Source organism: Eucyclogobius newberryi, unplaced genomic scaffold (assembly GCF_026437365.1).
Source record: "Eucyclogobius newberryi isolate DKJ021-1_F unplaced genomic scaffold, fEucNew1.0.hap1 SCAF_13, whole genome shotgun sequence".
In the NCBI taxonomy this organism is placed as follows: domain Eukaryota; kingdom Metazoa; phylum Chordata; class Actinopteri; order Gobiiformes; family Gobiidae; genus Eucyclogobius; species Eucyclogobius newberryi.
In genome coordinates, this window is record NW_027315757.1 from 7,603,918 (window position 1) to 7,624,619 (window position 20,702).

The window sequence follows — 20,702 nt, forward strand, 5'->3', positions numbered from 1 at the left end:
CCGAGCTAATCTCTGCTACACGTGCTAATGTTTTCTAATGAGGCTCTGGTGTTAATCTCATGTGGTTGAGTCAGTCCCAAAACAGCCCTGGTTTTTCATAGTTGAAGATGTTTGGTTTGGTTCTGTTCACAAATGCTGTCAAAAGTAAACCAGTTTATTTACTTTGATTAGTTGAGTAGGTTTTCTTATTTATTTTCAAGCCACTGTAGAGTTTCGGGCAACAGAGCGAGTGCTTATTTTATTAAGAACATAATTTCATATTTTTTGTGTCAATGACTCCAATTTCTTTTATTCATAACAATAATCATGATTCAAATCTGATCAAACGCACAGGCTTTTTTTCACTGTTGTCGTGACCTTGGGCAAGACACTCCACCATCTTGCCTATGATGCTGATGATTGTAAAGAAAAGATCAATAAATGAAGCTTGAAGGACATTTTTCAAACATTTATTTCAGATAGAATTAATGTTCACTTCTAGCTGGTCACAAACAGGGTACAAATGGTTCATACTTTTAATCTACAGATCAACGCAAATACAACCCAAGTAAAAAAGAAACATAAAAACCACAAAAGCCACATCATTTCACTTGTCATTAAATATATTCATTTGAGATAAACATCATATATTAGTATTACAGGACATTTGCAGCGGACTCTACTAAACAACATGTACAAGCTGAACTATTAACAGCGAGAAGAGTTGCACTGGTCCAATCTGAGTCTCTGTTCTATGGATGAGTTCGTTGAATGGACATCTGTCTGTGGTATTTCCCCTTATCATACTTCTGGAATGATCCATGGGGACATAGGAAGTCTTCCGGTAAAAGACAGCTAACATGGAGGAAATGTGTGGCCCTTGTGTCCAGTACCAGCCACAGGTTTCCAGTCCTCAGAAGCAACAACACGTTTCAACGACCGGCCGTGGCCACTCCACGGTTTATGTGTCCAGACCTTGTACATTTTATAAATGTGTGTAAGTGTTAGCATCAATGCGCTACAGTCTGCATGTGGCAGTGGTTTGTGTGATCATGTTAAGACAGACAATTCTTAAATGATCATGTCAGATGAGCGCAGATGTCAGACATGACATAAGAAGTTTTGTGTCGTTTCAGCATGAGCTCATCCTCTGAGCAGTCCTGCCATGTCTGTCTGCCGTAAAGTACGTGTGTGTCATTTTTATTGTAACTTGGTAGAATCCAAGTTCATGCATTTGGGTGCCACTGTATAATCATGAACACATCTTATATGTTCACAAACTAGAATAAGTGCAGGGTTGACATGTCTATCTACGTTTAGGAATGACTATTACTATCTACTAAAGACTACGCTCACATTTACATGGCAGAAGTCACGATCTCAGCATGGCTGATGACAAAGTGTTTCAATTGTCCCATTCTTTGTTAAGCTGAAGCATCCCAAAGTGAATGATGGAGATTCATTAGTATAACACAGAATCAGGGAACGCTTACATTTTGAGTATACACAGTATATCCACGTGACAGTTTCTTTAAATGAGCAGCTCACACAAAACGGCCCAGTAATTTATATCAAAAGCCTTTTAGGCTCCGTGTCCTGGATTTAGTGGTGTTTAGTGGTCATGTTGTAGAGGCAGGAATGTATTAGCCAATACTTTAGTTTCGGAGTATTCACTTGTTTGGCAGAAATATATGTATTTATCCAAGAAAAGGTTTGTTACCTTCTTTTCAAAGTGTAAATTGCCAAACCTTGTTTTTCATGATGACTGGGACCAGTACACTATGAGACATGCAATGGTCATGGCCCTTTGTAAGACACCAGTGGTTCTTGAGGTTTCCGAGTCATCAAACATTGAACATTAACATTACCAAACCAGACAAATACATTGTTAGAGCATGTTATGAGAATTCCATGCAACTGCAAAACCAAGTCAATACAGTAGATGTATTGTCCCATAAAATCACCAGGACTTCCCAAGATGGCATAAAATAGACGGCAACTCTGTATCGAGGGGTGGGCCATATGGCAATATTCTGTCCAATCCTGCATTTCAACTTCTTCTTTATAGTAACATTTTGAGGACTTTAAACCATTACAAAGATATCATATTTTGTTTTTTGTTAGTTGCCATGACAATAGAACCAATTCTTCATCTATCTGAAATCCATAGATGACTTAGTTTCCATCATGATTGACATGACTAACCATTCAGAGTCAAGGGCAAACTCTCTGAAGAAGCTTGACATCTTGAACAGAGAGAGAACCATGAAACGTTTTGTTTTGCTGCCACATTGCCCACCCCTGTCTGTAACATTCGGTGCAAACTCTGCAATTACAAAACAACACAAACGGACCAAGCTGTCGAGTGAACTCCTCCTCTGCAGTCCCTACAAACGGTTCTTCCGAGCAGCAGCAGTCTCTTCAGTCATTTCCACCCGGTTCCTCCACCTCATCTTCTAGTTCCAGTTCTAATTCTCTTCCACAAACTCTAGCACTTCCCCCTCTTGTCGCGCTGCTGAAACTTCCGGAGGCGGCGCCCCCACAGGTCCTTCCAGGGGATGAGCAGGCTGCCCTTGTCCGCCACCACTCCGCTCTGGCCAGGAGAGTCGTCGTCCGTGCCCAGGAGCAGGTACTTCCGGCCGGGCTTGATCTTGGGGCACTTGCAGGCCACGTCTTTGGCCCGCACCCACAGGAGCTGGTCCCCGCGGCGGATGCGGTGCTCTCCCTGCTTGTACACCGAGATGATGTTGACGGTGAACTTCCACCACTCGCCGGCCTTGTCTCCTTTGAGGACGTGTACTTGGACGGCTGTGGACGACAAGATAGAAACGTTAGAACGGCGAGAGTGGTTAGAACATTTGTTTGCTCTCGTTCTTTCTCCTTCTATTTCTCTCCTTTTTTTTTAACGTTAGAGCGTAAAACACATACTTTGAAGACTACAGTAGGTGGCGTAAATGCAGAAAGCGCGCAGATATGGGAACAAATCAATCTAAAAGTGATGTGTCCATCCCGGAGACGCCTGTCATGCTGCAATGTCAAATACATATGGGCCAATGTGGTCAGATACATTTGGATTTGGCTAGGTGTTTTTTATTTTTATTTAGTTTAATTTTATTGTATTTCTGTTTCTGTAATTTCTTGTGTATGGAATGTGCTCTACAAATAAACTTGCCTTGCCTTAAATGCACCTTTTCAGTTCATTAAAAGCAACACAACAGCAACAACATATTGTTTTTTCCACCCCTTTTGGCAGCTCTTATTTTGTCAGCAAAAACTGTTCAGCGCAAATTTCTCATTAGACATGTCTAATTCAACCCTCTACATCCACATCTGCAAATAAGTGAAAAACAATTGTCCGGTTCAGCTCACATCTGAATCCTGCCAACGCAACGCCAAATATCTGGGATCCATTCAGACAGCTCTTGCGCAGACACCGTGATTGCTCCAAGTGAAAAACACTGGCATGATGTGTTCCCAGGGAAAAGCGCCTCGTTACATGACTTTAGCTCGGAATGTGCAATTATCCTTGAAGCGTTGGTGAGTGTCAAGAGGGAGACGATTGGCCAACGGAGAAAGGGTGTGCGTGACGTTTAGCGCAGGGAAGATGGCAATAAAAATCTGTTTTTGGTTCCACTTAAGTAACTTCCATGTTGTGCAATTTTTCAGATTGTGAAGCTTGACGCTAGACCTTTTTTTTCTGTTTCATCCCTGGACAAATGAGGGATTATACCAACTTTTTCTGCATGTATTTTTTTGTTTTTAAGGCAGTTCAAGTTGGGGTGGAGTGAAGCTAATGATGCCGTGGTAAAATTTCTTATAAAAAACGCATTGTATCGGTGTTGACTTGCACTGAATCTGCCAAAGTATGACATCATATTACCTACGTTCCAACTCTCACCTCGCTATGAGCTACATAATAACTTACATACAAACATTAAATACAATATACTACAATGCCACAAAGCCAGCGTCACGATATCCCACTCGACACATCATGAGCTGAACGGGGCCAGTGTAAATGACCTGAAAACGATTATTCAGCGATTGTCCTTCTCTCTTGGCGTCGCATCTTTACATGATCAGTTTCCCCGGTCATCAGTCAGGCTGCCATGTTGTGCTCGCCGAACCCCCCACACCGAGCTGTCTGAGGAGTGCGCGTCCGAGCCCACATTGAGCGAATTACGCGCAGTCGGCCAAGAAAAGTTTGTTGTTTTGAGTGGCCCGAGCTCTCACAGCACCGCCATTCAAAGCGCCCTCTCCTTCAACACCACATATAAAGGAGAAACCCGGGCAAGGGGGGTAGTATTTGTCTTCCCAACAACTTCCCGAAGGACGGAGATGTGTTCCGACCTCATGAGATGTCCGCTCGCCTTCCCAGACCGCCTTCCAACAGCAGCGTGAGAACCGGGCGCAGATAGGCGAGGACGGGGCCAAAGCGCTCCGGACGGCGGCGGGTTTGCCAACATCTCTTCACTGGCTCAAGTACGCTCTCTTCAGCCGTGCTAAACATACACACCTTTGCCTTCAGGGCTGAGCTAAAGAGAGAGACCGGCGAAAGGAGGGAAAGGCAGGATGGGACAATCTGTCATACTTTGTGGACTGGCCGAGGGCTGGAGAAAGGATTTCTCATAAACGGTGAATGGGAGGGAAATATGGCCATATGGGTTAAAATGGCCTAAAAACATATATAATTAAAAAATCATAAATAATTGACGATGTAATTGAGTCAAGTCCAAATGCTTAACAGTGGCAACTATAATAAAAATAACTCTTGCCCTTCCTTTATGAATGTGTTTGACATCAGCCTCAGGGCAGCTGTGGCTACAGTAGCTGATCATGTCGAGTGGAACAATGTACTACAACATTATATCCAAATGACCACAATATAATGATATATAATTATTTCATCAACCTATCGACACAATTAAGTATTTGCTAAATGTTTTTGACTAATTACATGCCCGATTAACCCTGTCCTCTGAGCCGGACGTCCCACTGTGCTGTTCGTCTCTGGACCTTGACCGCCGCTGCTATTCTCAGGCAAGGCTAATGAAATTAGTGTGCTTAATTAGCACTGTGAGGCTCCGTCCCGTCGGGTTATCGGCCCTGTGAGTGATACGGGACCTGTTACCCCCGGAGGAGCTCAGGGGCCTGGCCTGCGAGCGCCGTCCCCGCCTGGGTAAATACGCGGCCCTTTGATTCATTGTCCCGCTGTGGTGGCCGTGTGTGCAGAGGAGGGTGTCGGGCCGAGCATAATCCCTTTGTGTGGGCTGTCTCCGTGGCAACGGCGGTGATGAAAAACAAAAATCGAATCAACAAAACATATTTCTTTCTCTCGTGGTGGCAATCCGTCACCGTCTGCCTAATTTACCACCTGTTTGCGCCCTGTGGAATGCTCGGTGCAGGCAACTGTGTTTAAACAGTGGGCCCCTTCCCGTGACCCCCGGGGGCCACTCCAGAGCCCCCAGAACACACAGGCACTAAAGGCCCACAAAGGGCGAGGGACAGGCCTGAGAAATGAATTGGATCGGACCAAAGACGTGCGAAGGAATGGAGGTTGTGTTGGAGACGGGCAGCAGAGGTGCAGCTGATGGTCTCACCCTCCAGGTTCAACACATGAACTTGGCCAAAAGTACTTTACTGCAGTTTGACAGTGAATATGACAAAATATTACACAAGTCAAACTAGAAAAAGGAAAGCATTGGTTGCTAAATTACAAACTCAAATGTTTTGTAGACCAACAACTAGAACCAGACGAGGCATGAGATTGTGTCTACGAGAACAAGACAAGATGAGATTTTGGCTTTATTAATTGGATTCAAATATGAAAAAATAATAATAATTCATATTTTCCCTGTTCAACTAACTCCTGTTCAACTGATATGCTATAGCTGTGGCTAACAAAAGCTTGCCACCAGTCTCAGATCAGCCAGAATACACAGACATGATCTTTCAGCTGCAACACGGTGTTTAAACCCGACTGATGCTGCGAGCGCCTTCTCATTTCTGAAACAACCATGTGGAAAGACGAATCCCGTGGTCATAGAAAAGATGTCAGTGTGTTTGAGAAGGGTCAGATCATCGGCATTGAGCAGGGGAGAAGCAGAAACGACTGTACTCCAGATCTGAACCAGTGAGAGTGTTTGGGACGAGCTGGAGAAGCTGAAAACAAAGCTAAAGTCGTCCTACCAAGTATTAGAGCGTGTGATATTTATGACTGATGTCTGTACTGCTGGATATGTTTCAATACTTTTACAATATTCATTTTAAAACAACCACGTGACATGTAATCACAGCACCAGGTCTATAGGGCTGATACCTCAAACGTCACCTTTGTGGAGCACGGAAATAAACTTGGGAAGTAATCTAACACTTCAATTTCCTTCTAAGGCTGTAACATCTCCATGGAGACAAGCGGCTGATACCCCGCCTACCAGAAAACTTACATAGTGCACATCAAACTTAGACCAAACACTTTATGCTCCTTTTAGTTGCCATATTTGCTACTTTTACAAACTTTTGCACGAATCTATGCCGTGGTAGCTTTGCACTTCGATGCTTGGACACAGCTTCTCGTCCTCAGGTTGGGGAGATCTTTTGCACTTGTGGAGCAGATTTGACACAGTGCACGCTTCTCAGGGCTTTAGTGTCGGTAGAGCAGCAGGATGTTCCACAGATATGAGTAAAGAAGACATAATACAGCCAGTGCCCAGAGGGGCTGCACCAAATGAACCTTGACCTTGAGCAGCCGGGTGCTAAAACGTCAGACCAAACTAGCATTATGTGGAAATGAAGAATACGGTCACACCTGCACCTCACCATTACCAAAGCCTGGACCAAACCTGCACTTGACAAGAACTACAACAGAGCCAAGTCTTCATCGGGATAGAACAGGGATCAAACCGTGCCCGAAACCAGGATAAGTGTAAACACAGCCTAAAATAAGAGTTTGGTTGGGTTTTTATCAAAAGAAAATGAAATTCTTTCAACTGGACTAAAGTTTTCAGATATTTCGCAACTCTCAACAACTCATCCAAATACCACAGCTTCTTCAGTTTATCTGACAGAACTGGTGAGTCACAACCTTATATCTGAGGAAAGGAGTTAACCCTTATTTCACACAATCAGGGTCGAGTTAGGGTTAGGTTTATCTGGTTATGGTTAGAGCTTTGAAACACAGAATGCAACAAAATCTAAACATTTAGAGAGTCCAGTGAATTACCTAAGTCATATTCAGCATCATCTTCCTAGGGTCTTCTACCTCTTATTCACACACTCTGATGAGCACTGTTTTATTTTAGGCCTGAGGATGGAGTTGTAAATGGGTGACAGGTTGTTTAACATTCCTGTTGTCTTTCCTGACAGCTGCTCCTCCCTCAAACCATGTCTTTTTCTTCACTTTCCTCAAAGGTCAAAGTGGTCAGTGGCTTTGAGCAGCTCTCAGGTCCATGTTGGTCTCTCTTATGAAGCAGCTGTTTGGTTTCACCTTCGCATCCACCATGTACTGCAGTCTTCACTGACTGGTGTAGACCACATTACGTCTGTGGAGTTCTGTCCTTTGGGTGAACCAGTTTTTGTCTTAAAGCGCTGGTGGTTTGAAATAGACCAGGGACTATTGAAGAATCTGAAGAGTTCCCAGGATGCCACAAAGTCTGCTTCGTGATTGAGTCTTAGGGTTCGTTCTTTGGGAAGACACTTGCAAATTATGCTTTTTTTTAAGGCTTGCTGCTGAGTGGTATTTTCACGTCATAAAAAAATGATTTTTCGCCTTTTTCTGGCGAGTTTCTACTACTATTATACTTGCTGGGTTTCAGATGACATCATAACATTCTATAGGCCAATGATATTTCATACAGATGGAGGCAGCTCAAGTTAATCTTATTAAAATGCTATTTTTTTGGTACAATACAAGAAGTTTCACTAATAGAATCATCATCATCAGATTTAGAATTTGTGAATTAAATCCTTTCAGATATTTCATGACAAAGTACAATGTAAACAATGGGGGATTCTGGTTCTTGCCCCATTATGATCATGACATCATCACATTCTAGAATCTGAAAACAACCAATGGGATGTATCCATGTTCTGATTATAGATTATGTGCAAGAGCCTATGTAACTCTATGGGGACATTTACTGTTTTTAAAGAAATATCCAAAAAAGATAACCACAACAATGCAATATTAATTATGATTTAACTGAGAATAATCACATTTGGAGTTGAAATGATACAAATTTCAGAAGTTACAGTGAAAAAAGTATTTTTCTTGTTTGTTTTTGAAGAGAAGAGAGAAGACGTTGAACTTTTTGCCAGTTTTTGTTTCCAGTAATTACCAAGATATTAACCATAAACCAGGTGAAATTAGGTTTAAAACTATTTTGTTTAGCTGTGCATCTGACTGAAATAAATGTGTTTGAACTCTTCTTCTTCAAACCATGAATCAGTCCTAGATTCTCACCTGCCCACCAGCTCAAGTTTAAACTATAGGCATTTTTGAGGATTTTTTTATGGCTCATGTAATAACTGAAATGCAACATGCTAACCGCTAATTCATAAGTTGTACGTGAAATATTAAAAACATCTCATAGTTACTTATTATTCTGCAAATAGTTGGAAATATTGCGCGTTTTTATCAATGGCTTGGTTGATTGTTTCTCCATGAAAATCTGGTAACCCCGGTTTGTCTTTGCGTGGAGGAGTAGTAGATCTACTCCGAGCTCCTCCTTCTTCTGACACACTCACCGTAGTCCTTCTTGCAGTATTTCTTCATGGTGATCTTCATCTTGCCCTTGGACGCCTTGCAGTGAGAGTCGCAGTCTGCGGACACAAAACGCAGCAGCGTCAGACTCTTTTGAACAACAGAAGGTTTTGTAAGAGGCTTTTTGTAACATGTCAACACTTTTGCAGCTGGAGTGTCAGAAGTGTTCAGGATCACTGAGGCCGATGAAAACAGGTTTCCAGCGATTCGTCAAAACAGACATCACGGCACGGCGCCCAGCAAACACACACAACGGTATCATCGACGCTGAAGGATTTTTGGAAAACAAATGTGAATATTGTGAGTGCAAATATCTGAGGTTTGCAATTTATACTTGAAAACACGAGAACTCTAAACTAATTTAAGGATCATAATTTCAGGACATGTCAAGTATACTAATGTAATTCTATTGATTATTTAAGTATCCAAGGGTTTCAGAATGGTGACATTATGTGTGTTGCAATAGTTTAACTTTGTGTTAAGTGGAAGATCTGGAAATGTATTAATCTTGTGGAAGATCAAGAGCTGCCAAAGCACGTCTAATAAAGACTGAGCTGTTGTTCCTCTTAATAAACAACTCATTAGATGTTGTCAGGTTTTAGACCTCATCACAGCACTGAGACTGCTCTTGTCAAGGTGACAATGACATCCGCCTGAACACAGACACGGGCAAAGCCTCAGTCTTAATTCTGTTAGATCTGAGTGCTGCTTTTGACACTGTCGATCATGGGTCAGCTGATACGCAGTGAAAATGTGTCCTATCACAATTATGCAGACGAGTCAGATCTATGTTTCACTATCGGCAGGTGACTATGGACCAGTGGATTCACTCTGTCACTGCATCCAACAGATCAGTTTGTGGATGCAAAACAACTTTCTCCAGCTGAACTCAGACAAGACTGAAATCATCGTTTTTGGCCCACAGAAACAAAGAGAAAGTGTTAGCGGTCACCTCCAGAGTCTCGCTCTAAAACCTACAAACCAAGTTAGAAATCTGGGGGTAATAATGGACTCAGACTTGAACTTTAATAGCCACATCAAATCAATAACATCAGCAGCTTTTTACCATCAATCAAACATTGCCAAAATCAAAAATATAGTGTCTAAACCAGACTTGGAGAGACTTATCCATGCGTTTGTCTCCAGTAGATTAGACTACTGTAACAGCCGCTCACTGGTCTCTCCAAACGAGCTGTAAAACAGCTGCAGTTCATCCAGAACGCTGCTGCTCGGGTCCTGACTAGAACCAGGAAGTACGATCACATTAGTCCTGTTCTCAGGTCTCTGCACTGGCTCCTGTGGCTCAGAGAAGAGACTTTAAAGCAGCTCTGCTTTTGTACAAGTCTCTCCATGGCCTAGCACCAAAGTACATCTCAGACATGTTAGTGCCATATGAACCATCTCAGACTCTGAGGACCTCAGGGACCGGCCTCCTGCTGGTGCCAGAGTCAAGACTAAACATGGACCGGCCTCCTGCTGGTGCCAGAGTCAGGACTAAACATGGACCGGCCTCCTGCTGGTGCCAGAGTCAGGACTAAACATGGACCGGCCTCCTGCTGGTGCCAGAGTCAGGACTAAACATGGACGGGCCTCCTGCTGGTGCCCAGAGTCAGGACTAAACATGGACCGGCCTCCTGCTGGTGCCAGAGTCAGGACTAAACATGGACCGGCCTCCTGCTGGTGCCAGAGTCAGGACTAAACATGGACCGGCCTCCTGCTGGTGCCAGAGTCAGGACTGAACATGGTCCGGCCTCCTGCTGGTGCCAGAGTCAGGACTGAACATGGACCGGCCTCCTGCTGGTGCCAGAGTCAGGACTAAACATGGACCGGCCTCCTGCTGGTGCCAGAGTCAGGACTAAACATGGACCGGCCTCCTGCTGGTGCCTCTACTCTGACAATGTTCAAATCTAAGCTAAAACAGTTTTGTTTAGCTGTGTTTATGACTGATATTATAGTTTTTTGCACGCTTCTATTTTATGTCATTAACCTTTTTTGTAGTTTTCTGTCATGTCTTTGTGATTTTAATGCATTTTTCCTATTGTTTGAAGCACTTTGAATTGCCTTCCGTACGAATTGTCCTCTACAAATAAACGTGCCATGGTTACTCAGTAACGCAGTGATATGCAAATGAGCGTGTGATAAATGTGCGTTAGTGGAAGCTCAGTATTTGAAGTCATTTGGAGGATGTGATGATGACATGGACTGAACAGCGTGTCTGTCCTGTGCAGCCGCTCGTCAGTGTGCTGGCATGCAGCGAGCGGGCTCCAAAGGTCAGCGGGGACATTAGCCATGACCTCTGGGGGATTGATGGGTCTGAGGCTGACACTGAGACACTACATGCTTTTTTGTCAGATATCGGCTGACGTAAAAGACTTAACTGGATATGACACTTTCACCTTTTTTTCCACTTTTTTTGGTGAGATAGTCCCAGTAGTAATTATTTATTATAGTTTTACATTTCTAGCAGTTTGTGGTGAAACGTAGAAAAAGAAATGTTGAAAATCACAGGAGCTGAGTTTGAAGACTTAGACACATTTTTATGAAAGTTTAAAGAATCATTTAACAAAATAAAGCTGTTATCTGGTTTACCTTTTCTTTGACGAAACATAATAATCGTGTCATTCAGACAGATTTTGTCCCTTGTTTCTGCAGTTGTGGTACGGGCTCGAAGCGCAACAGTGTTAGCTCCGTGTTAGCGTTAGCATTTCCTGTCTAATTTGATCTTATTTAATTTTAGTCTAAAATAAATAAATACTGTGAGATCAGGCAGTGAACAGGTCTCATATAACATGTTAAAGACTTTACAAAACAGCTGAATACTTAGGACATGTGTGTGTTTATGAGGGGACGTGTTTGTGTCTCAATGCTAACGCTAATTCTTCAGTTGAGGCACAAAACTTTTTAAAATGAAACAAATTAAAATAACAATTAAATGAAAACAATCAGGCAGTCTTTATTTTAAAATGTAATAGGTTGTGTATTCTATATTTTACATGTTAATAAAAGCTAGCATTAGCGTTGAGACACAATGAGCTAGCTGTTGTGCACTGAGCCCAGTATAATTTTATTTAATTTTTTAATTATAAATGAGATGTGTCACATGTTCCCAGATTGCCTCTATCCATGTCACGTATGAATGAAAAATGGAATAAAGAAAGAAAATCAAAAAGAAGGAAAATAAATTTTTTTACATTTATTTTTTAAATGTTAACAAAAAATTATCAGTGCATTTTGGGAAAAGTTTTTTCCACATCAATTTAAGGATTAAAGTTGATTCAGTAAATTAATAAGAGAAGAGTTTCACATTTCTTGCTTTAAAAAGCTGAAATAAACCACAACGTCTCTAAAATCCTGAGAAAGTTTGGTGGTGAGTGTGTTGGTTCCAGAGCCTTTATGATTAATGGAGCGAGTGTGCGGCGCTAAGTGCATGTGTACGTGCTAAAGCGCTTAACACCGGGCTATGCTAGCTCTGGACCAGGGGCCGGGCTCCGAATGGAAATCATTTGTTCTTCATGTGACTGACACAAATGGGAACCAGATCGGTGCAGTATTAACCCCCCTACTTAAAAAAAAAAAAAAAACGCGCTGTGAAAGGGAACGATTTAGAATGACTTACAGATTGTTCATCATTTAAGGGAGTTTTGACTAGTTTGGTTCTTTCTTTTGTGTTTCAAAATATATATTTATTTTTCTTCTTTGGTCATGTTCTGTTCCCTGTGTTTTATTCTATATATTTGTGTATATTTGCACACAAAATTAAAGGGAATAAACTTCGAAAACATGGAGAAGCACTTTACAAAACGAATTTGGGTTTTACAGAAATGAATTTAATTGAACTGTAATAAAATTCAGATTTAAAACAGATAAGGTAGAGCAATTTTTTCAACTTTTTTATATCCATGTTTGAAGCCTAGACATTTTAAAATGATTTGTCATCTCCATTCTCTCATAACTAGTGAGAAATGTCTTGAAACCAGTGAAATATTGTACACTAGAAATTAAATTAAAGCAATTAAACCTAATTTAAGTCAAAAGCACTGAAATCCAGGTCATTATTCTGAATTCAAGTCATTTTAAGTAACGCTTTTTGGTGCTACAATAAAACATGACTAAATAAAAAAAGTAAATTGAGACCCACAAACGATATAAACGCAAACAAGCCAAACGTATAGATTGTGTGATATATATTTCCGTCTGTTCTTTCTGCAGAATGTCATGTTTTTTTTGTTCTGTGGGTGGGAACGTCGGGCCCTGAGCGGTCGAGAGGGACTGGATCTCTCTTAAATATCGGACAAACTTGATTACCTCTCGCGGCTCTGTGTCCCGTCCTGCCCTTTCTTTACCATTATACTCGCAGTGAATGAGGTTGCCCGGGCGATGATGTGGGGAGAAAAAAACGCCCCTCTCCCAAATAAGAAAAAAAAAGAGGGATGTTTGGATGCAAAGTGGTTGTAGTACGTGTTTTTTTTCTCCCTTTGGCGCTGATGAGAAAATGAGCAGAAAGTAAATGAACAGAGTGAATATTGGTGTTTACATTCGAGAGCTTTGACTTTTCACTCACACGTTCTGGGAAGAGATTTGGGTCGATTTCATTTGAACTGAATGGAAGACGTCTTGGCTTTGGCTCGCGTTGCGTAGACCTGCTTTTGTGTGATTGAGCTAATGGTTTATATTCACAGAGGGTCAAAGAGTGAAATAATAAATGCACAATTATTATTTTTGATGTGGATGTGGACGTGTAATCACTCATTATGGGATCTAAAACAAACACATTTAAGTCAACGGAATAGTTTATGAGGTATAGAACGTTATCCATTACAGACAATGCAACACTTTTGTAAAATGATTTGAGGTACATGCATTTCTCCTCTTTCATAAAGTTTTCATAAGGTTTTCATATGTTTTTTAGTGTTTCATGGCTTCAGCATGTGATCCATCCACTGCCCCATCACTGCAGCACGAGCTGGTGTGAACGAGGCGTAACACTGGGACATGTGACAGGACCAGCCTTGTCTCGAGTGGACAGTTTAAACATATCCACTCAAATGAAAGGACTGAACACGCCTGAATGAGACACATGAAGGGTCTAAGACAACATCCATGTTTGAATTGATGTAAGATGGGTAAAGTTGAGTTTTGTAAGCTCCAAACATTGGCTGCTCTGCATTTGGGATTGACATAATCGGGTCACCTCTCCACAGATCTGACATGTAGTGGAGAGAGATAAGTTTAACGTCTCTCCATGGATGTCCCTCATTGGTCCAGGAGTGGCCCATGGTAGACGAGGTTTTAGAAATCCAAACAAACCATTACAGTTCCAACATAGACTCAACTCAACACTCAAACTCTGGTTTATATTCAGATCAAATCACACATTTTAAGAGACAGAGAGAGTGAAAGTGAAACCTTTCTTTAATTAAGATTGGTGGTCTTTCCATCAGATTGAAGATTATTATTGGGTGTGCCCAGATGATTATACTTTGAAAACCACTTCTACCATCCAGGAAAAGCATTAACATCATAGTTACATGTTGCACCTTTAACATCAAAAAACAAGTAGATCATCAAATCTGCTGATGGGCTTTTATTTTAGGTTCATTTTCCAGGGCAAGAGCTTTTTGACTAAATTAAAAACAAACTTTAGATTAGGCACATATAAACTTCTCAGGAATTGATTTGAAGCAATTTTAGTTAATTTAGAAGGTATTAACTTTGCTGATACTCCAAATGCTCCTTCGTGCTTTTAAAGTTGTTTTATTGTCCTTTTCGAGACTTTTTATTGCATTTACATTGAAACGGCTTCACGTTCTTGCACTTAGTTTGTGCAGAAAACAAGGCTGAATGTCTTTTACAGTATAAAAAGTGTAAATCATGGCTTCTCCTCTGAAAAGATGGTGTAAATGTCTAAAGTGGCCGGCTCTACATGGCGGCGGCGAGTGTGCTGTGTACTGATGAGAACGGCGCCATGACTTCACCGAGCATCTCATTTCCTCGTGTTGGCAGCAGGCCTGATGTTGGATTGTGTCCCCGTCAGACACCTCCCTCTAAATTAGAGCTGGGTGCAGGTCCCCAGGGGCCCACACAATGAGCCTGTCCTCCTGGGGCCACACAACGGGGGCGTTTGTACTCACAGCAATACCAGCAATACACCCACGCAACGAAAGCAGGGGGCGATGTGGCTAACGCGCTAAGGCTAATAGGCATAGTCAAATGTATGCATGCTAGTTTTAGTTTTTGGGAAAATATGTTTAGCTATAGCATTAGCAAGATTCACCTCATTCGGCCCCGTTTGTTATAGATGTTTGTCAGTCGCCAGTTTAAGGTGAGTGAAGAAGTTACACAGACTGAGGAGAAACGGGATGTTCTGGACTTTGGACGGACAGTCTGCGCTGACAGAGGCTCTGGTGTTAGGGCCTCTGTCAGGGCCTCTGTCAGGGCCTCTGTCAGGGCCTCTGTCAGGGCCTCTGTCAGGGCCTCTGTCAGGGCCTCTGTCAGGGCCTCTGTCAGGGCCTCTGTCAGGGCCTCTGTCAGGGCCTCTGGTGTCTGAGAGAGCCCTGACAGCCAGACCAGAAACAGCAGGGAGAAGTCAAACATTTAAAAAATGAAAATAAAACGTTTCAATGTGCTAAAGCATGTGAAAAATGTGAAACCATTATGTTTTTGGGGGGAAATCACAACGATGCCTCCTCATGGCTTTTCTGTCCAATGGCTTACTGTATTTGACAATAAGGCACATACACATATAAGTTCTGCAGCACATGGATGGCTTTGGATATGAGGATTTGTAACTCAAGTTCAGGACTTTCATTAGGTTTATTCTAAAATTTAAATATTATGGAAAATTGCTCTGGACAATATTCCTCATTCGCTGGAGCTCTTAAAAAGTCTGGCAACGTTGATTTTCTTTAAACAATTGTCAAGAAAACATTATTCTTTATACAGATTATTTACTTTTATTGATATTAATAGCATAGATTTGACCTTAACTTGACCTGACATGGATTTGAGGTCAAAAGACTTGGTTCCACTCTCTGACAATCACTATTTCAATTTAGGTTAGTTTAGTTTATCACAGAGAATCGGAGGAGGAATCATTTAAACATTTATTTCAAATAGAGATTTTTTTAAGTATAGGTATTTGTACAGTGTTTTCTGAAAGTGACCGTGCCCCCCTTGTGCCCCCCTTTTGCCCCCCTTTTGCCCCCTTTTGCCCCCCTTTCAAACTGTCTCCAGGCTGAGTCCATATTCTCGCTCTTGCGGCACCAGCAGCCTGTTTGGTCCCATGCCAGGGACCAACATGGCTGCTCATGTCCCGTCACAGGGGGACAAAGGGCCCCGGCTGAGCGGCCCGGCCCCTGCAGCAGCCCCCGATTCAAGCGCAAACTGGTGCAAATGAAGCGTGTAATCAGATTATGGGCCGAAGCTCCAAGACACCGGCCGATCCAACAGCGGCCGGTCCACAGGAGGGTAAGAGCACGGGGCCAGACAGAGACACTTTTAGTTTTATCCGGGGCCACATAGGACTTGGTTTATTTTTATTTTGTTTTATTTATTTTATTTTATTTATTTTATTTATTTTATTTATTTTATTTATTTTATTTATTTTATTTATTTTATTTATTTTATTTATTTTATTTATTTATGAGGCTTTAACCTTAGAGAAACTTTCTTATTTTTAGATATTAGATACAAACTAAATATTTAGCAGGGTTGTAGACTTTTATATTTGGTATCAGACTTTTTTTTAGCAGCTCTTTCACATTTTAGAAGTGTTTTGTAAAACTTAGTTTTAATATCTGGCGGCTGTTTTGTATTCATTGTTCATTGTTTTGTTGTTTGTGTTGCACCGAATCACCAGGACAAGTTCCTATATTTGTGAATTTTGTTCATTGACAAATGGCAATAAACCTGATTCTGATTCTGAGAAAATATCATTATTCCCAGTTACTCAATAGTCCACTCAATCCAGTAAAACACAGCTGACATGATTTTGCCAAATTTCACCTAGTTTTTCCACATTTTTACATTTTGATGAAGTTGACCCGACGCTGTTCTGTCAAGACACGGTCGGACGACTCGTTGAACTAAAATGCAGTTAAGATTTAGATTTTTAAGGTTTTGCTAACAATTATAAAAATGTCCAAGAATAGCTCATTTTTGGGGGGTTTAAAATGTCACTTCCTGTTTGTAATTGATGACATCACACTAGGAAATTACCCAGCAAACACTGGGCAAAACTCAGCTAATGTCACAGTTTTTATTTGACAAATAAAAATATACGAAATTAAGTTTATTTTGTTGAATTTATGTTTAGAGAGTCAAAAAAGTTGTTTCTTTGTGTAATTTATGCATAAACTTTGATTGGAATGAGTATCCTCAGTGTGTCATTTTCTACATATTTTTCAACTTTTCTCCACAAATACCTGCTCGATTAGTGTAAAACTATCATTTATATGTACAAGTATAAACACACCAAATAAAGTCATAACTTACAATAACATTACCTCATCTAAAAATAAATCCCGGTATGTTGCCCTTAAATGTGCAGACTTTTTAAAAACATGAGAGAAAGAACTTGTCATTCTGCTTTCTGCTTTCTAATTAGACTCAGACAGCACACAGGGATCTCATTTTGACACTAAGAGCTGATCTGTTCATTTGATTTGGAGAAAAATACACTTTGCTCAACTACATGGACAAAAATGAGGCCCCGCCCCTTATTTATTTTACCTGAACCACTAAACCAGGACCTCTATAGTCTCATCTCAACATACGGTACTGACACGGCCTACTGTACTGTCTACGGCGGTCAAATACTCGAGAGAAAGTTCAAAAGTGGAAGTTACCTGAAGGATCCTCGTAGCTGTTGTAACTACCGGCTGTTGGAGACGCGATTGGGATTTCTGTAAAAAACATACGGAATAATAATCAGTAAGTCAATAAGGCATTTCAGGTTTTAGATGGTTAACATTCAAGATATTCGGGTTCGGACTCAACGCACAATTTTACACAATTGTATTTATGCACATCTAGAAAACTGTCCAATCTGCACCTAAAGATGATTTATTATTTCATTTAATCCACTTAAATTTATACTGGACATTGTAATTTCAAAGTAGCACTTATGCACACCAAATTTGACAATATTGTGCTTTCTGAGGGATTACAGAAGGCTTTGTTGATATTGTATTCTAAACCTTATTTATTCAAGTTTTGCTCTAAAAAATCAGGCAAAATTTGAAAGTAAAAAAATCTACTTTACTCGAAAACTGTATGAAAAATATCCTCTGTAACTTTTTGTATCCAATATGTCAATAAAATGAAGACATTTGAACCTGGCTTTATCCATTGTTCAGATCTATGTCCCAAATATGTGCAATTTTGGCAATTTTACACATAAAATGCCTTGTTTCTGTAAAAAACTGTAAAAAATATATATTTATTTAAGAAATCTTGAAACTGCAGAAGAAAAGTTTCAAATTATATCTCTAAATTTTGGATTTTGGCCAAATAATAGTTTAATACCATTTACATTATCGCACAGAAAGCTTTTCTCTTTGGATGGGTGTGTCGTCCCGTGGCTTGTTAAACTTTATGGTTCAGGTGCAGCGCGGCCTGGACGTCCCTGATAGAGCCGGTAAACACCGTGGCTTTGAGTTAGCGCAGATTTACGGTGACATTACTGTGTTCAGACGCCATGTTAGGACCGGCAGCGGTTTGTTTACACGTCTGCGCTCAATACGTCTCCCAATAATGGCACAAAAGTGTGAGGATGACAGCAGATTAAAGGCCATCGCTGATTTATGTCCGGCACGGAAAATGGTGTTTGCACGTGGAGAGCAGGATGTGTTATTACAGGATCAGCAACAAGGTAAAGCACAGGTTCATTGCTCCTTTCTGGGCATAAAAGATGAGATGTATACCACTTTGACTGTGCGTTTATGTTCACGTAAGGACCAAATTATGAGCTATTTAAGTTTAAAAACCGTTACATTAAATATAATCAAATTTTGCTTAACTGCGACACAGGACGAGACATGCAAGTAAACAATCACTCCTGTCTGACCACTAGGACTTATTACTTAGAACTTTACTCAATTACATATTCAAGTTTTATCTAATTGTACTTCTCTCCATTTGAAATCAGATGAGTTAAGTACAGCGCACATTCCAATCGTCCCAAAGCCTGTGTCTCTGTAAAAGGCTCATGTAGAATGCTGCTAACACTGCGTTAAAAAGATGGAACTATAAGACTAGAGGCCTGGGTGGTCAGCTCTGGTACTGCCCTAAATGTGTGCTGTTTAGAAGACAGGAAGTAACCCTAACCCTGGAATTGGTAACTGTATCTCAGACCACATGGCCTTGACTTGGGGGTTCCCCAAGGGTCTATCCTGGGACCTCCTCTGTTCAATCTTTGCATGACGCTTGTTGGTCAATAAATCTCAAAACAGTTCTGTGCAACATTTACAAAACAACCATCACTGCCCCAAAAGACTGTACAACATACATTATAGCAAAAATAAAAGTAAACATACGTTTTAAAGCTCTATGGATAGAATAAATCAAATATGTGTGTGTTTGTAGTGTGGTGGTCTTACTGATGCAGGGGGCGATGGGCGAGCGGCTCTGCTGGTAGCCTTTAGCACAGCGGTTACAGGTGATGCCGGTGACTCCGTCCTTACAGGGGCACTGGCCGGTGGTCTGGTTACACGTTTTACCTGCCGCTCCAACCGGGTGACAGTCACAAGCTGGGAACACACACCAATCATTGTTATAGGTTTAATGACTGCATCCATCTTACAAACACATGATAATGCAAGTGAATCTGATACGCTACTGACGATTGATTGATTGATTGATTGATTGATTGATGAGGATTTCACACTAAACAACTGACAGATCCAGGAGTATTTAGAACTGTAACGCACACAGCCTGGTATTGATACAAACGTTACCTCCCACTTATTTTAAGAAATGGCAAAAATAAGTCGTCACAGATAAATGGTTGTAATTTATACGTTTGTTGCATTTGCCAATGAGAAATACAACCTAACTTTGAGCTTAATGCAATGTAAAGCTTACAAATGTATGCAGTACATGTCGTACGGTACATGTATGTACACAACGTACACAACATGTGGTGAAAAAAAGCAACATTTTTATTGTCAAAATACATTTTGACAGTAGCATAACAACCAGCATAACATTTGACTTTAAAGAGGTTCTTTATGTGGTTGTTAGCATGTATGCTAATTGCTAGCATTATTAATCATGCTCTGACACCCGCTTGTGTGGTCGAGCAGGTGTCAGAGGCGATGTATAGAACAGTACCAGCTTTTATGCTCTACCAAACTATAAGAGATAAACCTTACAATCAGAACAAACAAAAAACACCAATATCAAGGCCCCTGGTCAACTTTTCACTTAAAAATCAAACCATAAATTTGTTCCAACACTAACAAACATGAGGAGTGCTGTGTTGGTACATTCATATCCAAAAAATTGCCAAAGACAGTAAAATATAAGGTACTCTAGCTTTTTATTAATAACTTGGATTTTGCTGTCGTTGGGAATGTTCAACACACATATTTTGCAACACATTTTAACCCATAAAACCAAAACCATAAAGTTGTTTTTTCCAACAACAGAAAATATTTGACTTGGAATCAATCCAGTCTAAAGTAGGAATAACAGAACTGTAGCAGAACTGAGTCTAAAACGGAGCTAAACCATGGGTAATGGGAAACAGGAATGCACAATGGATCCATGGAATTTGAACATGGAAAATCTGCTTGGTCAAAATAAATAAATAAATCAACCCTCCTTTTCCTGCGACTGTTTGGGAATAGTGTTCAAACGGTGAGGTGTCAGTGGAGTTCTATCAGCAGCGTCCCGTCCCAGCGATCCGTGAAGCTGTGGAGGTGTGTGGGGTCCTTGCTCTGACAGACAAACCAAACAACAG

At 41.0% G+C, this 20,702-nt stretch overlaps 1 protein-coding gene across 1 annotated transcript in view; it reads right to left on the reverse strand.

Annotated features, from left to right (window-relative positions):
• Window positions 1-433: 433 nt before the first annotated feature.
• Window positions 434-20,702, reverse strand: part of LOC140357899 (netrin-1-like) — a 67,040-nt gene continuing 46,771 nt past the window's right edge. The window contains exons 4-7 of the mRNA XM_072442454.1: window positions 19,339-19,488; window positions 17,587-17,643; window positions 8,725-8,799; window positions 434-2,787 (exon numbers count right to left, since the gene is read on the reverse strand). Coding sequence (XP_072298555.1) covers window positions 2,468-2,787; window positions 8,725-8,799; window positions 17,587-17,643; window positions 19,339-19,488 — 602 coding nt within the window. The 3' untranslated portion in view covers window positions 434-2,467. The remainder of the gene's footprint in view (window positions 2,788-8,724; window positions 8,800-17,586; window positions 17,644-19,338; window positions 19,489-20,702) is intronic.